General features: G+C 52.7%; 1 protein-coding gene across 1 annotated transcript in view; it reads left to right on the forward strand.

Annotated features, from left to right (window-relative positions):
• The window catches only part of LOC131096425 (uncharacterized), a 1,435,131-nt gene that overhangs the window by 481,609 nt on the left and 935,979 nt on the right, over positions 1–17,543 (forward strand). The window contains 1 exon segment of the mRNA XM_058044763.1: positions 16,470–17,112. Coding sequence (XP_057900746.1) covers positions 16,470–17,112 — 643 coding nt within the window.

Below are 17,543 nucleotides of genomic sequence, written 5' to 3' on the forward strand. Positions count from 1 at the left end.
CCATGAGACCTCTCAGTATCACAATGTCCCTTTCGTTCCATGGGGCCCCTTCGGTGTCACAGAGTCCCTTGGATCCTTGGGGCCTGCAGTGTTATAATGGATCATTGGTTCCATGAGGTCTGTCAGTGCAGAAATGCTCTCCTTGCTTACCCAGTGTCACAATGGCCTCTTGGTCCCAAGGGCCACCATGAGGTCAAACATGTTTCCTTCATTTCAGGAGTCCCTGAGGAGCAGCCCTGGACCCTTGGTTCCATGGGGCCCTGCAGTGTCATAATGGCCCCATCCTGACACCAGGTCCTGCTCTGCATCGTTGTTAAAGGCCCTGCAGGGTCACAGTGGTCTGTTGGTTCCCTGAGGCCTCAGAGTGCCACAATTAATTCCTTGGTGCTGCAGTGTCACAATGGAGCCCTGGTGACACAAGATCCTGCAGTGTCTCCAGGGACCCTTGGTTCCACGGTGTCAGGGTCTGTCCTAGTGGACAGATGACCTGATGGTTCGTAGGAATGATTTCAGAGTGCAAAACACCAACACGGTACAAGGGGGTTTGCAGTGATGATCAAATCAAATGCAGTTTTATTGAAATAACCACAGCAAAAATGCAATAGAGGGATTAAGGGAGAGAAAAAGATAGAGAAAGAGAGAGGAAAGAGAGAGAGAGAAGGAGAGGGGATATAGCTAGCAATGCAGAGACGAAGTCCTTTGGTCCAGTCCAGCCGAGGGTCCGCCTGCTATGCTGGGGAGATCTCAAAGGCTCTACCTAACTCAGAGGCTTTTATTACTGAAAATTGTGGGGGGGGGAACAGATGTAACAGGTAGTCCATGTTCTCAGCAGTAAATGATCTTGATAGATGTAACAGGTAGATAGATATGTTCTCAGCAGTAAATGAGAGCCATTGTATTCTCGGTCCAGTGGTCACAATCTGCAGGCAAACATCTCGCTTCGGTCAGCTTGCCTCCCCACACTCCTCCCCCGGGCTGGGGGTTTCAGTCCCAGTCCTTGGAAGGAGCAGAGGAGCCTTTTTAGGAGTTTCATGTCTCAGACCTTGATGGAAAAGCTTCTTACATCTCCGTCTGTCTGTCACGGTGGTTGTAAAATAGGTGAGGGTCTTTGGTGGGAGACCACCTGGAACTCAGGAGAAGTCCAGCCAGGCTGAGAGGTGGGACAGCTTCCAGAGCTGCTATTGTTGCAAACGGGGCATGGTGCCCTCTTCTTAGCATACAGCAAACACACTTGTGAAAACAATCGCTTAACACTGAGCTTTCAGATCTCGGAGCCTGTGGCGTGTGACTTTTCTCCTTCAGAGCCAGATATAGACGGGGGGGGGGGGGGGGTCTTCTCTTCAGTGGTCTCTCAAGGACGATCGTGAGGCAGATGAGGGAAAATTGGGACAGACTCTCACACATGGGGTGCCACAGTGTCACAATTGTTCCCTCAGCTCCCAGAGTCCTTGCAATGGAGCAATGGCCCCTTGATTCCATTGTCCCCAGGCTCTCCCAACGGTCTCCTTGGTTCCGCAGTGGCACAATGGCCCCTTGGCTCCACAAGTCCCTGCAGGGTCACAGTGGCCTCTGTGGCTCCTCCAGGACCTAGACTGTCACAATGGACTCCTTGCTTCCATCCAACCCCACAGTGTCACAATGGCCTCTTGGCTCTTTGCTGCCATGTCGTACACAGTGTCACCATGATCCTCTTAGTGCCACCAGGCCCCGCAGTGTCACAATGGCCCCTTGCTTCCCCAGGGTCCTGCAGTGTCACAATCATCAGAGAAACAACCATACTGGGAAAGACCTTGGAGAGCATCAAGTCCAACCTGGGACCCAACACCACCCTATCACCCAGACTATGGCACTCAGTGCCACATCCAGTCTTTCCTTAAACACTTCCAGGGACAGTGACTCACACATCTCTCTGGACAGCCCATTCCAGTGCCCAATCACTCTTTGTGAGGAGAATATTTCCTAATGTCCAGCCTAAACATCCCCTCATGCAGCTGAAGGCTGTGTTCTCTTGTCCTGTCACTGTTCCCTGGGAAAAGAGTCTGACCCCCACCTGGCTGCACCCTCCTGTCTGGGGGTTGTATAGAGTGATGAGGTCTCCCCTGAGCCTCCTCTTCTACAGGATAAACAATCCCAGCTCCCACAGCTGCTCCTCACATCACTTGTGCTCCAGACCCCTCACCAGCCTTGTTGGCTCTCTCTGGACACGCTCCAGCCCCTCCATGTCCTTCCTAAATTGAGGGCCCAGAACTGGACACAGCACTCAAGGTGCTGCCCAACCAGTGCTGAGCACAGGGGAAGAATCACTTCCCTGGTCCTGCTGGCCACACCATTCCTGATCCATAGGAGGGCTAGGGGTTGGATGAAGGAAATGATGGGGAGGGAGTGGGGACAAAGTATTATTGATTGTCAGCCATAAAAGGTCTTTATCTTCATATCTGTTCAGACTGCATTAGAAAGTACTGGGGGTCACTATCAGCTGGATATTGCTGATAGCAGTCTATGAACAGGAAAGAATAACTGTCAAAACAATTTCCTCTGCTTTTTTTTTTTTTTTTTTTTTTTAATATAGCAGATTCACTTTGAATACACTTTTGAAATTTGTCTAATTAATCACAGAAGAATTTGAAGCTTCAATTATTCCCATTGGCTTTTCTTGTTTGATTGTTTTGAACTATTGTTTCTGAGCCTTTTCCATTGAATTCCTGAACGAAACAGCTGAAGAAAGAAGAGACATCTGGAGTAATAAAGTTCATCAGCAACCTCCAAGTGTCTGAGGATCCATCCCCATCCGAGCAGCAATGGACAGAAATTGGCACAGCTTTGTGGCTGCCCCAGCTTTGGCATGGGCCCTGGGCCTGGAGCAGGAGCAGCTCTTGAGAGCCCCAAGGCCTGGACTCTTGTGCTGCCCTGGGCAGATGGGATGGCAGCAGGGGCTGCAGAGCTCTCAGCACCTCAGGCAGAAAGGAGCAGGGCAGCCAGGGAGCCTCCTTTGGCCTTGGCCAAGCACCTTCCCCCATGGCTGGGGCTGAGTCCTGTGGCAGCTGCAGCTGCTGCTGTGCCCTTGCCAGGGGCTGAGGCCGTGGGGCAGTGCCCAGAGCAGCCTGGCCTGAGCAGAGCTGTGGGGCCAGAGCTGACTGGGCTGGGCTGGGGAGAGGCCATTGGTGCTGCCCAGAGCTCAGGGCAGCTGGCAGAGCTTGCAGGGAGCTGGGCTGGGCTCAGAGAGCCTGGCCCAGAAACCATCAGTGTCCATCTCAGCCTGGCTGAGTGTGCAGGGGCAGGACTCAGGCCAGGCCTTGTGGGGCAGGGCCAGCACCTGTGCAAGGCATTGCAAACAGGCAAGTGGCCCAGAGAGGAGGCTGCTCTGTGCCCTTGGTGGCATGCACAGAGCAGGGACATTTGTCAGTGCCAGCCTCTGTGCCCAGCCCTTGGCAGCCCTGGCTGCTGAGCCCAGCTTTGGCCTGGGCTGAGTTTGGCTGTGGCCCAGCTCCATCCTTCTGCGGGGCTCAGGGCCTGCTCCCAGCCATGGACAGCCCTGGCTGCCTCTCTGCTGGCCCAGAGGCCAGCAGAGCCCGGGGCAGGGCTGTCTGTGCAGCCCCACAGGTGCCACGGGCTCTGCAGGAGCTGGCAGAGGCTGCCCAGCAGGGCGGCCATGGGGCACAGAGCCTCAAGGCTGCTGTGGGCACCACAGCACAGGGGCCATTCCCAGCTGCAATGCTCCTGGCCTGGGCTGGGCCTGCACAGGGACTGGGCCACCATGGCTGGGCCAGCACAGGGCCACAAAGGGGCCACACAGTCGCTGCCAGGGCTGACAGCAAGGCCAGGCACACACAAGCAATTGCTGAGCATGGCCTGCGCTGGCCCGGCCTGACTGTGCCAAAGGCAGAGCTCAGCTGCCCTTGGGGGCTGCAGGAACAGTCCAGAGCCCAAAGAGCCTCCATGGCTGGGCTGGAGACCAAGGCTGCAGTAGGGAAATGCAGGGCTGCTGCGGGATGGGGAGGGCATTGAATTCCAGCACACACCTCAGCTCTCTGATGATCCCGGCACCATGCTGGGCCCTGTTTCAGGCTGGAGCAGAGCAGATGTTGATGGGACAGGAGCCCTGCGGGTCTGTCAGGGACCTGCAGCTCTCAAGGTGCTCTGCTCTCCCTCAGGTGCACTCAGAGAGATCCAATCCCAGCTGGGCACCTCAGGGCACAAGTGGAACTGCCTGTTCATGGGCACACAACTGATGTCAGCCTGGATAGGGGCACAGGTTTTAATACGTGTTTATCTGATAATATACAAGCGAATCTTTATTATGTGGGTCATTTGAGTACTTTTAAGAAATAGCAATTTTTTCCCACCAGAAACAGTTGTTCCCACTCTACTTGTATAACCAATACTCATTCTATTATTTAATCTCCCTTTTCCATCTGGTGTTTCTACCTCTCCTGTTGAAATAGCCATGTTTGACTACATCTCTTCACTAGACAAGCTGGATCCATGTCCTTCCTCCTGCTCTCACATTTCTTCTTCCATATGCTCTCTGGCCATTCAAGTGCCTCTCAGCTGACTGGTTTCATGCTTTGAATCTCAAGGAGTGGCCAAATCTTTAAGAAGTTCAAATAAATATGAATTAAATATGTCGTTCTGGTTATATCTATCTCAGATTTACCTTTTTTTATGTCTTTGTCTTGAACTGTTTCTGTATAGAAATCCCTTTGGGCTGGTGGACATATGAAATGCTGCTGGGACACGACAGAAAACCGAGGGAAGAGCTGTGATGGTTATTAAACTGTTCAAATATTCCTGTTGTGTTTGTAGGCAAGAAATGTTTCTGTGCCTCTGAGTGTCACCAGTCCCTGAACCCAAAGGACACAAACCTGATGAGTAGTTGTTCCCACTGCAGGGGTGCTTGGACTTTGGCTCTGCACAGGAGAGCTCTTCATCCCCTTTCTCTCTTTTCCTCCCACTGGGCATAGAGGGAGCTCCTGACTTCAGCCTGTGACTCGTGTGTGCAAAGAGCAAATCTGGGCAAAATCAGGGCAGGGAGGGTTTGGGGGAAACTTGGGATCTCTGCTGGGCACAGAAGGTGTTTTCCATTGCTCTGAGACTGTCTGCTGTGGAAAGTGGATTTAATATCCTGCAGAGGAATGACTGTTGCGTTTGATGGAGCTGTGCCTTCCCTTGGCTTTGTTGACTGACAAGAAATGAACATCCCTCTGGGTCTCAGGCAGCTCTGTCTCCAAGGAAAGCAGGTGGGAGTTGGAGCCAAGGAGCTGAAAGCTGCAGGTGCAGCCTGGGCTGGAGGGAGCTCAGATTTGCACAAGGCTGCTCTGAGTGCCAGGGCTTGGATGGGGGAAATGGTGGGGTGGGTGTAGGGACAGAGTCTGATTGATTGTCAGCCATGAAGGGTCTTGATTTTCATATCTATTCCAACTGCATGAGGAGGTACTTGGATTCAGTGTCAATTGGAGATTGCACACATCAATGAATTAACAGCAAAACAAAATTACCAGGACCTAAAAAGTATTTTCTCACTGTCTTTTTAAATATCATGTGTTCACTTTGAATACACTACTGAGATTTACTTAACTACAAATTATTTGGAAACTGAAATCAAATTGTTCCCAAAGGCTTGGCTTGTTGAGGTGTTCTCAATGTTAATGAGTCCTGGGACACTGAATTCCTGCACTGAAGCTCTGAAGGCTGAACAAGCCCCTGGAGCAGGAAAATTCAGCAGCAGCCTCCAAGGTGCTGAGGATGTCAGCAGCCCCCACTGAGGCCATCCCTGCCCAGAGACCGTGGGGGAATGGGCAGACAAGGAGAGCGTCCCTGGGCCTGGGGCAGCACAACTCAGAGGCAGCAGCAGCTCCAGCTGGGAAATGGAGTGTGGAATGTGGCTGGGAAAGCCCTGCCTGGGCTGTGCCAAGCAGGACAGACAAGCCCTGACTCCCATCCCCCAAACAACTCTTTCAAGGAGACATTTAAAAGGAAACTCAAATTGTTTGTGTCCTCTGAGTTTTATGTGCTGAAGAAATAGCAACAAGAGACTCTAAAAAGTTCAAAAGAGCAAAACAACCTTTATTGTCAACTTTTGAAAATCAGAGAAACTTTTGCAAATATTTAATATGACATTAAATCAACAAAAAACACAACTCAATGCATTACCTTGTGCTATTCAACTTCATAAGCTCTAAGCCTGTTCAATTTTAAGTCACTCAAAATTTGGAAGAGGACATATATACGAGAAGTAGACACACAAAGAGAGACAGACAAAAAAGGTACAGAGAAGCATACACACAAACAAACACACAGAACTACCAACTCCTGGATTCCAGCAGTGCTCAGATGGAAATTCCAAGAGGAGGTAGGGTCAAGATGTGTGCTTGCCTTGTTGTCAGCCTTCAATACCCCTTGGTCTTCCTGGGCCCTTCCCCCAGGTGGGACTTGGGCTCATTTGGTCCCTCAGGAGCTTGGCTGGGGGCTGCAGAGGTGGCTGTGGAGCATTGCCTGTGCTGTGCCAGGGACTGGCAGCCACTGCTGGGCTGGGATAGAGGCTCTGGGGGGATTGGGGTCACAGGGCAGGGCAGGGCTGGGGTTACAGGGCAGTGCAAGGCTGGACCTGCTCTTTCCTTCCCAACATACAAAATTTTTCCAGCCAAAAATCTCCTCCAGTCTTTCACAACAGGCAATGTTGGAGGTGGAAATCCCAATTCTGGCCATGGGCACCTGGCTAAGAAGGACAGCTCTTTTCCATAGGAAGGAAAGCATGGAGCCCCAGTGTTTCAGCAGCTAATAAGAAGAGACCTCCAACATGCCAAGGTCAGTTGGATCAGTCAGGAAGTCAAAAGGAGGCCAAACCAGCCAGACCTATGGGGCCTAACAGTGTCACAACAGTGCCTTGATTCCATGGGGTCCAGCAGTGTCACAATGGTCCCACGATGGTCCCTTGAGAAGACCTGCGGTGTCACAATGGACCCTTGGGTGTATGGGGTCCAGCAGTGTCACAATGGCCCCTACATTTGATAAGGCCCTGAAGTGTCACAATGGTCTCCGTGGCTCCCCAGGCCCCATAATGTCATGTGACTCCTCTGTTCCATGAGCCCTGAAATGTCACAATGGACCTTTGGTTCCATGCAGCCCTGCAGTGTCACAAAGGCCTCTTGGTTTCATGAGGACCCACAGTATCACAATGCTCCTCTTGGTTCTGTAGGTACCCCCATGGTCACAATGGTCTCTCTAGTTCCATGAGGCCTCACAGTGTCACAAGGCTTTGCTTATTCCATGGTACCTCATAGCATCACAAGAGTCTCAATGATCCCATGAGTCCCCTCAGTATCACAATGGAGCCCTCAGTGCCATGGTGCCCCACAGTGTCACAATGGCCCCCTGGTTCCATGAGGCCTCATGGTGTGCCAATGGATCATTGGTTTGATGGGGTCTCTCAGTGTCACAATGACCTCTGCATTCAATGGAGTCACACAGTGTCAGTACTGTTCCCTTGGTTCTATGGGGCCCAGCAATGTCACCGTGGTCTCCATGGTTCCATGAGGCCCCACAGTGTCAGTACTGTTCCCTTGGTTCTATGGGGCCCAGCAATGTCACCGTGGTCTCCATGGTTCCATGAGGCCCCACAGTGTCAGTACTGTTCCCTTGGTTCTATGGGGCCCAGCAATGTCACCTTGGTCTCCATGGTTCCATGAGGCTCCACAGTGTCACAATGGTCCCTTGGTCTCACAGGGCCCCACAGTGTCACAATGGTCCCGTGGTTCCATGGCCCTGTGCTGCTGCATTCCCCCCTCTCCTTCTCAGGCTGCCCTGCCAGCTGAGAAATGCTCCTTGGGCCTTGGCCTTGGCCAGCAGCCCCTGGGCTCCGCTCCTCTGCAGCTCATCACAAACACTGTCTGCTCCAGGCACTGCTGCTGCCCAACCAGCTCCTGGTTTCTGTAGGAGCAGCTCTGGGAACTGTTTCTGTTCCCTCAGTGGCACAACATCCCTGTTCTCACACTGCCAAAGAAAGCTGTTGATGCCAAGTGTGGCCAGGATGACCCATTGCTGGGACTGAAGCCCCTCTCTTGGGGCCCTGCAAACAGCGCTCCAAAAGGAGCCCTTGGAGCTCTCCTGGGCCAGCGACTCCCTCTGAGTGGGGCCTCTCCCAGCTGGGAACTCTCCTGTTTGCTGCACTCACGGATCCCCAACAACCACAGAGCCTGGGCCGATCCCCCCACTCCTCCAGGCTCAACCCTTTGCCTTTTGCAGGGGAGATGCCAAAGGATCCACAGTGAGCATTTCCTGCCCTCAGGGGAATTGCTCACAGGGGCCTTGCACCGACACTTTGTGTGCACACAGGAGTGCCTGTGCTGGGGAAATGTGGCAGAAATGCTGCACTCTGAGGGGTTTGAGTGCCTTGGATAGCTGAGTCAGCCAGGCCTGTAGGTCAGGTTAAGTCACAAGGCCTAAGTGAAGATAAATGCTGCTAAGAGTTGTTCTTTTGCTAAGCTGTCATCTTTAATATAAGTTATCTGTTAAGCAAAATATTGTAAAGTGTTATTCCGCTGTTAAATTGCAAACTCATAGGTTTGAGTTAGATTAAATGCTGTTACACTCTGCTGTTTTGCTACATTGTGAAGTTGAAAGTATCAGTTAAGGTTAATGTATAAGTTAAGTCCTGTTAAGTTTGAGCTCTGCTAGGCTTTCAGGCAGTATTCCTTTCATCCTTGCCCTCGCTGTCCTTGTGTCACACACAGACACACAGGGACAGTTCTCAGGTAATTTCTGGTTTGATTGCCTGGATTTGGTTTGGTTTTGTTGTTGCTTTGTTTCCTTGGTGTGCCTGAAGTATCCAGTCAGGAGCAGAGTGACTCTTGGCAAGGAACTTTGTGCTGCTGTCCCTTAATATTAAATCTGGTTTTTGATGATCCCTTGCTGGGGATTTTTTCAGCGCTCTCAAGCCCTCATTCGTAACAGGGTGAAGGAGCCCTGGCCCAGGCTCTGGCCCTGGGGGACATGGGGACGCTGCCGGAGGGTCCCTGTTCCCCTGTGCCACCCCCAGGGCCCCGGCCCCCCGTCCCCGTGTCAGGCTCTGAGGTCGATCTCGTGGAACATCCTCTGGGGGAGGCTGCAGGGCCGGAGGCGGGGGGACCCGGGGGGACAGGGGACCCTGCTGTGCACGAGCAGGGTTGGACTGCTCTGGGGGAGCTGTGAGGGGGGCCGGGGCAGAGTGACCTCCCCAGTGACCTCATACAGCCCCTGTGATATCACACTGCCCCTGTGATGTCACACTGCCCCTGTGATGCCACACAGCCCTCTGTGATGTCACATAGGCCCTGTGATATCACATAATCATATCTGTGATGTCACACTACACCTGTGATGGCACACAGCTATCTTTGTGATGTCACACTGCCCATGTGATGTCACAATCTGTTCTGTGATATCACAGCCAACTCTAAGATGTTCCACAGCCACCAGGTGATGTCACAACCCACTCTCTGATGCCACAGAGCCACCCTCTATATTGACAGGATCTGCTCTATGGCCTCACACCCTAATCTGTGATGGCACAGCCAGCTCTGTGATGTCACCACCCCCTCGTTGATGTCACAAAATCCTCAAGAACTCAGTTCTATTGAAACCCTGAAGTTTCTTGTATTTGAAGAAATTTCTGTCAGGGACACAACTGAGAAAGTGTCGCCAGCTTCCAGTCAGAACAGAACATTGGAGGAAGTGATGGCAGCTGGGGACAAGCAAGGCAAAGATGTCTCTGGTGCTGAGCAAAGCTGGATGTGTTTCAGGAATGCAAAGGGCCAAGGCCTGAGCCCCAGGCCCTGGCCAGGCAGATCCTGTCCCTCCCTCCTTGCTCAGGGCTCTTCCCGGGATGGGCACTGGCATGTGGGGATGGGCAATGGCAAGGGCAGGAGCATGGGGCGGCCCCTGCCAGGCTGCTGAGCAGGGACAAGGAGGCAATGAGGCCCCAGGCCTGCAAGGGTCACTTGTCCCCTCGTGGCCTCAGGCCCAGGCCCAGCAGCCATGGCCAAAGTGCTGCCCAAGTTGGCTCTGGCAGGGCTGTCTCGCAGCTGCTGCCCATCCCTGTGCCCTGTGCAGCCCAGGCTGTCCCACGGTGTCCCTGCCCTGCGCCTCTGTCCCTGCAGGCTGTCGGCATCCCCCGGCTGTCCCACCTGGCTGGGCCCTTCCTTTGCTGACAGCTCTGCCTCCTGCCTGCCCCTGCCTGCCCACACAGAGCCAGGGCTGCTCCAGGCTCCATCTGGAGGACATGCTGCACCACAGCCCTGCCCTGGCAGGGAAATTCCCTTCTCCTGGTGTGCACTCTGGGCCTCCCCAGCTGCCCTTGGTGCCATTGTTTCCTTCTCATGCTTATATCCTCAATGAAAAAAGCTCCAGCATCTGTGGAACCACCCTTCCATTCCTCCCAGGCTATTCCTGTTCTGTCCTCAGTCTCCACCCCTCAGCCTCTTTCTGATGCTTATGTGATGAGGCCTCTAAACCCCATCTGGGGAGATTTTTGTGTCCTCTCCAAGGTCTGTGAAAATGGAAAAATAGTGGTCAAATTTATTTTCTCCCACATCTTGCCAAGACAGAAAAAGGGTCAATATCTTTAAACTGAATGAGGGTGGAGTTACATTTGTAAGAAGGAGGAAATATTTTACAGTTATGAGAAAGGCACAAAAGTGTAAGTGCATTTCCAGAGAAGTAGATGCCCAATCCCAGGAATACTCCAAGATCAGGACTTTTGTGCAACCTGACCCAGTGAAACCTTCTCATCCCCAGGGACAGAATTCCTGTTCTCTGTGTTCTCTGATGTGCTGGGTGCCCTCACAAGGCTTCTGGCCAGAATGTCTGCTGAGGGCAGCCAGGCTGCTGCAGGGTCAGTGGCCTCACAGCCATCACCATGGCAGCCCTGTCCCCTGGGCCTGGCTCTGCCCTTTCCTCTGTCCCTGCCTTGGCTCTGCTGGCATGAAGAGTTTTGTCATTCATATCTTGTCCCCAAGGTGCTGGGGCCAATGGCTTCCCAGTCAGGCTCCTGGGGCAGAAGTGGCTTTTCAGAGCCCAGCCAGGAATGAGCCCTGAGGCAGCAGCTCTGCAGTGGTGGCCACCAGGCCGGGCTGCCAAGGGAGGCTTCTGGCCATGGTCTGCAAGCAGCTGCTGCCACCAAGGTGCCTTTGGTGCCTCAGGCTCTCCCTGGCACAGCTCCCCGCTGATAAGGAACAAATGGAACAGAAACAATATTGATAACAGAAGAGATGAATAAAATTGTTAACAGGGAAAACTAAAACACAACTTACTGGGTCTTCCTGGCCACAGATTCCCCTTCCTGGAAAGGACACCCTTCTCCTCAGGGAGAGAGAGAGTCCCTTTCCTGCCCCTGGCAATGACCTGAGGTAGGAGTGAATGTAATGACAGGGCCATTGCCAGACCCTCATGTTTTTCAATGCCACATCATGTGACTGGGAGGGGCAGGAAAAGGGACTGGTGTCTTCCCCACAGAGATCACAGGAAAAATGGATCACCAGGGCTCTGACCAGTGGGGGTCCTCCAATGATGTGTGAAGTTGGGGCAGTGCACAAAAATCCTCCTGCAATTGGGGCACTGGCAGGCCTTCCCTTATCGGTGCCTCCGTTGGTGTCAGGTAAAGAATGAGCGGTCTGAGAAGCTCTTCCCACACTGGGGACACTCATAGGGCCTCTCCCCAGTGTGGATGCGCCGGTGGGTGATGAGGTTGGAGTTGTGCTTGAAGCCCTTCCCACAGTCAGGGCAGTGGATGGACCTCTCGCCGGTGTGAACGCGCTGGTGGCGGAGGAGATCGGAGCTGATGCGAACCCCCTCTTCTGACACTCAGGACACTTGTAGAGCCTCTCCCCAGTATGGATGCACCTGTGCCTGATGAGGTTGGACTTGCGCTTGAAGCCCAACCCGCACTCAGGGCAGCAGAATGGCCTCTCATTTGTGCACATCTGCTGGTGCTGGAGGAGATTAGAGCTTCTCTGAAACCTCTTCTGACACTGGGGACACTCCTAGGGCCTCTCCCCAGCGTGGATGCTGTTGGTGCCTGATGAGGGTGGAGTTGTCATTGAAGCCCTTCCCACATTTCCAACACTCATAGGGCCGTTCCCCAGTGTGGATCCTCTGGTGCTTGATCAGGGTGCTGCTCTGCCTGAAGCTCTTCCCACACTCCAAGCACTTGTAGGGCTTGTCCCCATCATGAAACTGCCCATGGACCACCAGCTCCGAGCACTGGAAGGAGCTCTCTCCACCTTCCTGGCACAGGGTGGTTCTTTCCTCCTCAGAGCACCCTGGGCTGCGTTTGCAGCCCCTCCTCCTGTGGAATCTCTGGGGATTTTCCACCCCATTAGAATTCTGCACTGTGGAGTCACTCAAAATGGCCTTTTCCATGAGGTTCTGCCATGGAGATTCTTCCTCCATGGTCTCCATTCTCAGCTCCTTCTCTGGAGTAGGAAGGACAAGGAGAGGATGGGATTTGCCTCCATGCCAGAGGGAAGGGGAAGGAGATCCCCCCAGTGCATCCCCAGCAGGATGGGGTTGGCAGCGGGGTTGTCCTGCAGCCAGGGGCCATGCTGGGCTGGGAGATGGAGCAGGAGAGAGGGGGAAAGGGGCACTGACTTCCTCCTCACCTGACTAGGTGTCCCGGGGCTGCTTCTTGTTCTTCACTGCCTCCTCCCCCATCCAATCAAGTTTTGGGAATAGGAAATCCTGGTTTGGGAAGAAGACAAGCGGTGAGTACATTGTCTTTTGTACTGATTTGAAGGCAAACCTGGGGGAGTGTCTAAGCGCGAATTACAATTTAATAAGAAAATGAAGATCAAGGCAATGATACAGAAACACTGCCTTAAACTGACAGAGTCGGGATATAACCTGACACCCCGTTGGTCAGGGTGGTGGCAGCAGTCCCAGTAAATGGTGGTGCAGTCCTGTTGGAGAGATGAAGGTGATTCAGTCGAAGCAGTGATCCTGTAGAAGGGTCTGGTCTTCCTCTGGAGGTCCAGTGGTGGTTATGGAGCTCTTGTCCTCTGGCAATCCAGTAGGCAAGCTACGCCTGGTGTAGCAAGGCTCAGCTTATATCCATGTAGAAATGCTTGGTTCCTCCCCCGGGGCAGAGCATTCCACAATGGGATGATGGAATTTTATCAGTCCTGCAGTGACACTCAATGGCCCATTCACAGGAGATATCTCCCCTGGAGGGCATTATCAGGGCTGAGTCATGGAAGAGATAAAGAACACTGCCCTGCCATTTTATAGCAGTTGATGAAGATGGGGATTGAAAACATGCATTTGGTTACATCTTGCATGGCAACCTGAAACAGTGGGGTAATCCCTGCTCAGGGGGTGAACACCACCCCCCTTACCCAAACTGGCTCAGGTGTAAAACCCCCACCCCCAGAAGGCCAGGCACACAGGGGACAATGTCACACTTGCCCTGCCCCAGGGGAGGGCTCTGTCCCTGTCACTCCATTGCTGTCCCCCTTTTTCTCTTTCTTTCCATCCCTCTCTCTATGTCACATTTACTGTTCAATAATATTCATCTTGGATTTGGTATTGTTAGCACTCTAACTGGGGCAGAAGAATCTCTCTAACAATTTTCTTAACTAGACTGTGACGTTATTTTGGCACAGTGGGTTCAGGGCACTGTTCTCTGACATCAAGTGCCTTTGACAATAGCATGGTTCCCTCCTCTGAGGAGGTTGTGCTTCTTTCTGGAGGAACTCTTGGAAACTTGGATGCAGCTTCCTCTGAGCAACTTATGGGAAAACTTATGAGGAAAATGGCTGTGATAGGTGGCCAGTGTAAAGAAAATACTTTTTTGTCCTTTCTTGAAAAGTTTGTTAAAATCACTGGAGGAAAGGGAGGAAAATATACCTGAGAGACTGACAAGGTTCATTCACCCCATGGTGAGGAACACAAGGCTGCTAAAAGTCCCACAAGAAGCCCAGCTCAAGTAGCTCAGTTCCCAAATAACTCCTGAATTCCCAGGCTTGGGTTGTCAAATGTGAGAATCATTTTTCTCTTCATCCCTGTCACTTTTGTGACAGCTACAGAGAGCTTTCCCTTCCTTTTAAAAATCTGTATTAGGCTGAATTTCTACTTTTCTTTTATCAGAAACTGCCAGCAGTTGAGCTGGAGCTATGCAGAAACCGATGAAACTTGGAATTGCCACAAAATTACTTCTATGGTTCATTTCTTATTATTTGGGATTTGTTTGCATTTCCATCACATGACTTGTGGAAAATTCAAATATACATCCAAATTATTTATGCAGAGTTAAGTTTGATTTCTGCCAAGTTTACTTTTGTCCAGTGCCCAGGAAATGCTTTAGGGGTGTCTGTGCCTCTGGCCCGGGGGGATGCTTGGGAGGGGTTTGGGGGTGTTTTTCCTGTCCCTGTCACCCCAGGCTATTTCCCAGGGGGTCTCCATCATTCTCACCCCAGGGAATGCCTGGAGGGATCTCCCTCCCTCTCACCCCTGTTCCAGGGGGTGCTCGGGGCAGTCTCTGTCCCTCTCAGCCCAGGGGATGCTCGGGGGTCTCTGTCCCCTCACCCTGGGGGATTCTCAGGGGGTCTTCATCCCTCTGGCCTCAGGCAATGCCTGTGCAGGGCTGGGGACCAGGGGCTCTGTGTCCCTCTCACCGCTGAGGGTGCTCGGGCCTGGGGGGGCTCTCTGACCTTCTCACACCTGGGGAGGCTGGGGGGTCTCTGTCCCTCTCAGCCCTGCTGTGACCCCACCCAAACATTGTCGGGGTCAGAGGGACAGAGACACCCCCAAACCCTCAGAAAGGTTGAACCTGGGATTTGGTTTGGGGCTGAGGATTTAGGAAGGGGCTGGAATTGGGGCTAGGTTGGAGTTGGGGCAGAGATTTGGATTAGAGCTGGGATTGGGGTTAAGGCTAGACATGGGATTGGCTTTAGGGCTGGGGTTGGGATTGGGTCTGGGGCTAGAGAGACTGGCACTGGGATGAGATTAAATACAGAACTGTGAGTGTGTCTAAACAGGGAGTGAGATTGAGACCAGAATCAGGGTCAGGATTGGGACTGAGCTCACCCAGAGCGGGACAGGGAGAATGTTTTGGTGGGAAGGTTTGGGGAAAATCCTTGTTTGGGGAAAAACAAGCTGTGAATGCCTTGGGTTGGGGATTCCTCCCAAAAGTGTTAGAGATTCCTCTGCCTCAATTAAGGTGATAATGAGACCAAACCCAAAATGAATTTTATTGAAAAGTAAATGGGATAGAAAAGGGGGGACAGGAAGGGAATGACAGGAAAAAGAGACCTCCCCTGAGGCAGGGTAAGTGTGACATTGTCCCCTGTATGCGTGGCATTCCCATGGTGGGGGTTTTACAGCTGAGCCAGTTTGGGTAAGGGGGGTGGTGTTCACCCCCTGAGCAGGGATTACCCCACTGCTTCAGGTTGCCATGCAAGATGTAACCAAATGCATGTTTTCAATCCCCATCTTCATCAACTGTTATAAACAGGTGGGGCAGTGTTCTTTATCTCTTCCATGACTCCGCCCTGATAATGCCCTCCAGGGGAGATATCTTCTGTGAATGGGTCATTGATTGTCACTGCAGGACTGATAAAATTCCATCATCCCATTGTGGGATGCTCCGCCCAGGGGGAGGATCCAAGCATTCCTACCTGGATATAAGCTGACACTTTGCTACACCAGGAGCAGCTTGCCTACTGGATTGCCAGAGGACAAGAGCTCCAGAACCACCACTGGGCCTCCAGAGGAAGACCAGACCCTTCTACAGGATCACTGCTTCGACAGAATCACCTTCATCTCTCCAACAGGACTGCACCACCATTTACTGGGACTGCTGCCACCACCCTGAACAACAGGGTGTCAGGTTATATCCTGACTCTGTCAGTTTAAGGCAGTGTTTCTGTATCATTGCCTTGATCTTCATTTTCTTTTAAATTGTAATTCTGGTTTAGACCCTCCCCAGGTTTGCCTTCAAACCAGTACAAAAGACAATGTGCGCACCCTTTGTTTTCTTCCCAGAACAGGATTTCCCATTCCCAAACCTTGATTGGATGGAGAAGGAGGCTGTGAGGAAGAGGAAGGATCCCCGGGACACCCAGATAGGTGAGGAGGAAATCAGTTCCTATTTCCCCCTCTCTCCTGCTCTATCTCCCAGCCCAGCACAGCCCCTGGCTGCAGGACAACCCTGCTGCCAACGCCTGCCGGGGATGCACTGGGGGAATCTCCTTCCCCTTCCCTCTGGCATGGAGGCGAATCCCATCCTGTCCTTGTCCTTCCTTCCCCAGGGAAGGAACTGAGGATGGAGACCAGGGAGGAAAAATCTGCATGGCAGAACCTCGTGAAAGAGGCCGTTTTGAGTGATTTTAACGCATAGGAATCCAACAGGGAAGAAAAACCTCAGACATCCCCCATGAGGAGGGGCTCCAAACCCAGCCCAGGGTGCTGTGAAGAAGAAAGAGCCGCCCTGAGCCAGGAAGGTGGGCAGAGCTTCAGCCAGAGTTCAGAGCTGGTGGTCCATGAGCAGCTTCATGATGGGGAGAAGCCCCACAAGTGCTTGGAGTGTGGGAAGAGCTTTAGGTGGAGCTCCCACCTGATCAGGCACCAGAGGATCCACACCAGGGAATGGCCCTACGAGTGTGGGGAGTGTGGGAAGGGCTTCAGCTACAGATCCAACCTTGTGACCCACCAACGCATCCACACTGGGGAGAGGCCCTACGAGTGTCCCCAGTGTCAGAAGAGGTTTCAGAGCAGCTCCAGTCTCCTCCAGCACCAGCGGATTCACACTGAGGAGAGGCCCTTCCTCTGCCCTGAGTGTGGGAAGGGCTTCAAGCACAACTCCGACCTCATCAAGCACCGGCGCATCCACACTGGGGAGAGGCCCTACCAATGCGCCACATGTGGGAAGAGGTTTCAGACCAGCTCCAATCTCCTCCAGCACCAGCGGATTCACACAGATGAGAGGCCTTTCCACTGCCCTGAGTGCGGAAAGGGCTTCAAGCAGAACTTCACCCTCATCATCCACCGACGCATCCACACAGGGGAGAGGCCCTACGAGTGTCCCCAGTGTGGGAAGAGCTTCACCAGCAGCTCTCACTTGACCAGACACCAACGGAGGCACCAGTAAGGGATCCCTGCAAATGCCACAAATGCAGGAACAGCTTCATCCACCACTCCAGCTTCATCCCCCATGGGAGAACCCACATTGGGAAGAGCCCTGGTGATCCATGTTCTCCATGATCCATGCTGGGAAGACACCTGACCCTTTTCCTGTCCCTGCCAGTGTCATGATGTGGCATTGAAAAACATGAGGGTCTTGCCATGGCTGTGTCATTACATTCACTCCCACCTCAGAGAATTTCCAGGTGCAGAAAAGGGACACTCTCTCTCTCTCTCTCCCTGAGAAGAAGGGTGTCCTTTCCAGACAGGGGAAATTGGGGCCACGAAGACCCAGTGAGTTGTGTTTTAGTTTTCCCAGGAAGATGTTTCATTTATCCCTTCTGTTATCAATATTGTTTCTGATCTGTTAGTCCCTTATCTTGTTCCTGTTCCTA

The sequence above is a fragment of the Melospiza georgiana genome, unplaced genomic scaffold, assembly GCF_028018845.1.
Source record: "Melospiza georgiana isolate bMelGeo1 unplaced genomic scaffold, bMelGeo1.pri scaffold_29, whole genome shotgun sequence".
NCBI lineage: Eukaryota > Metazoa > Chordata > Aves > Passeriformes > Passerellidae > Melospiza > Melospiza georgiana.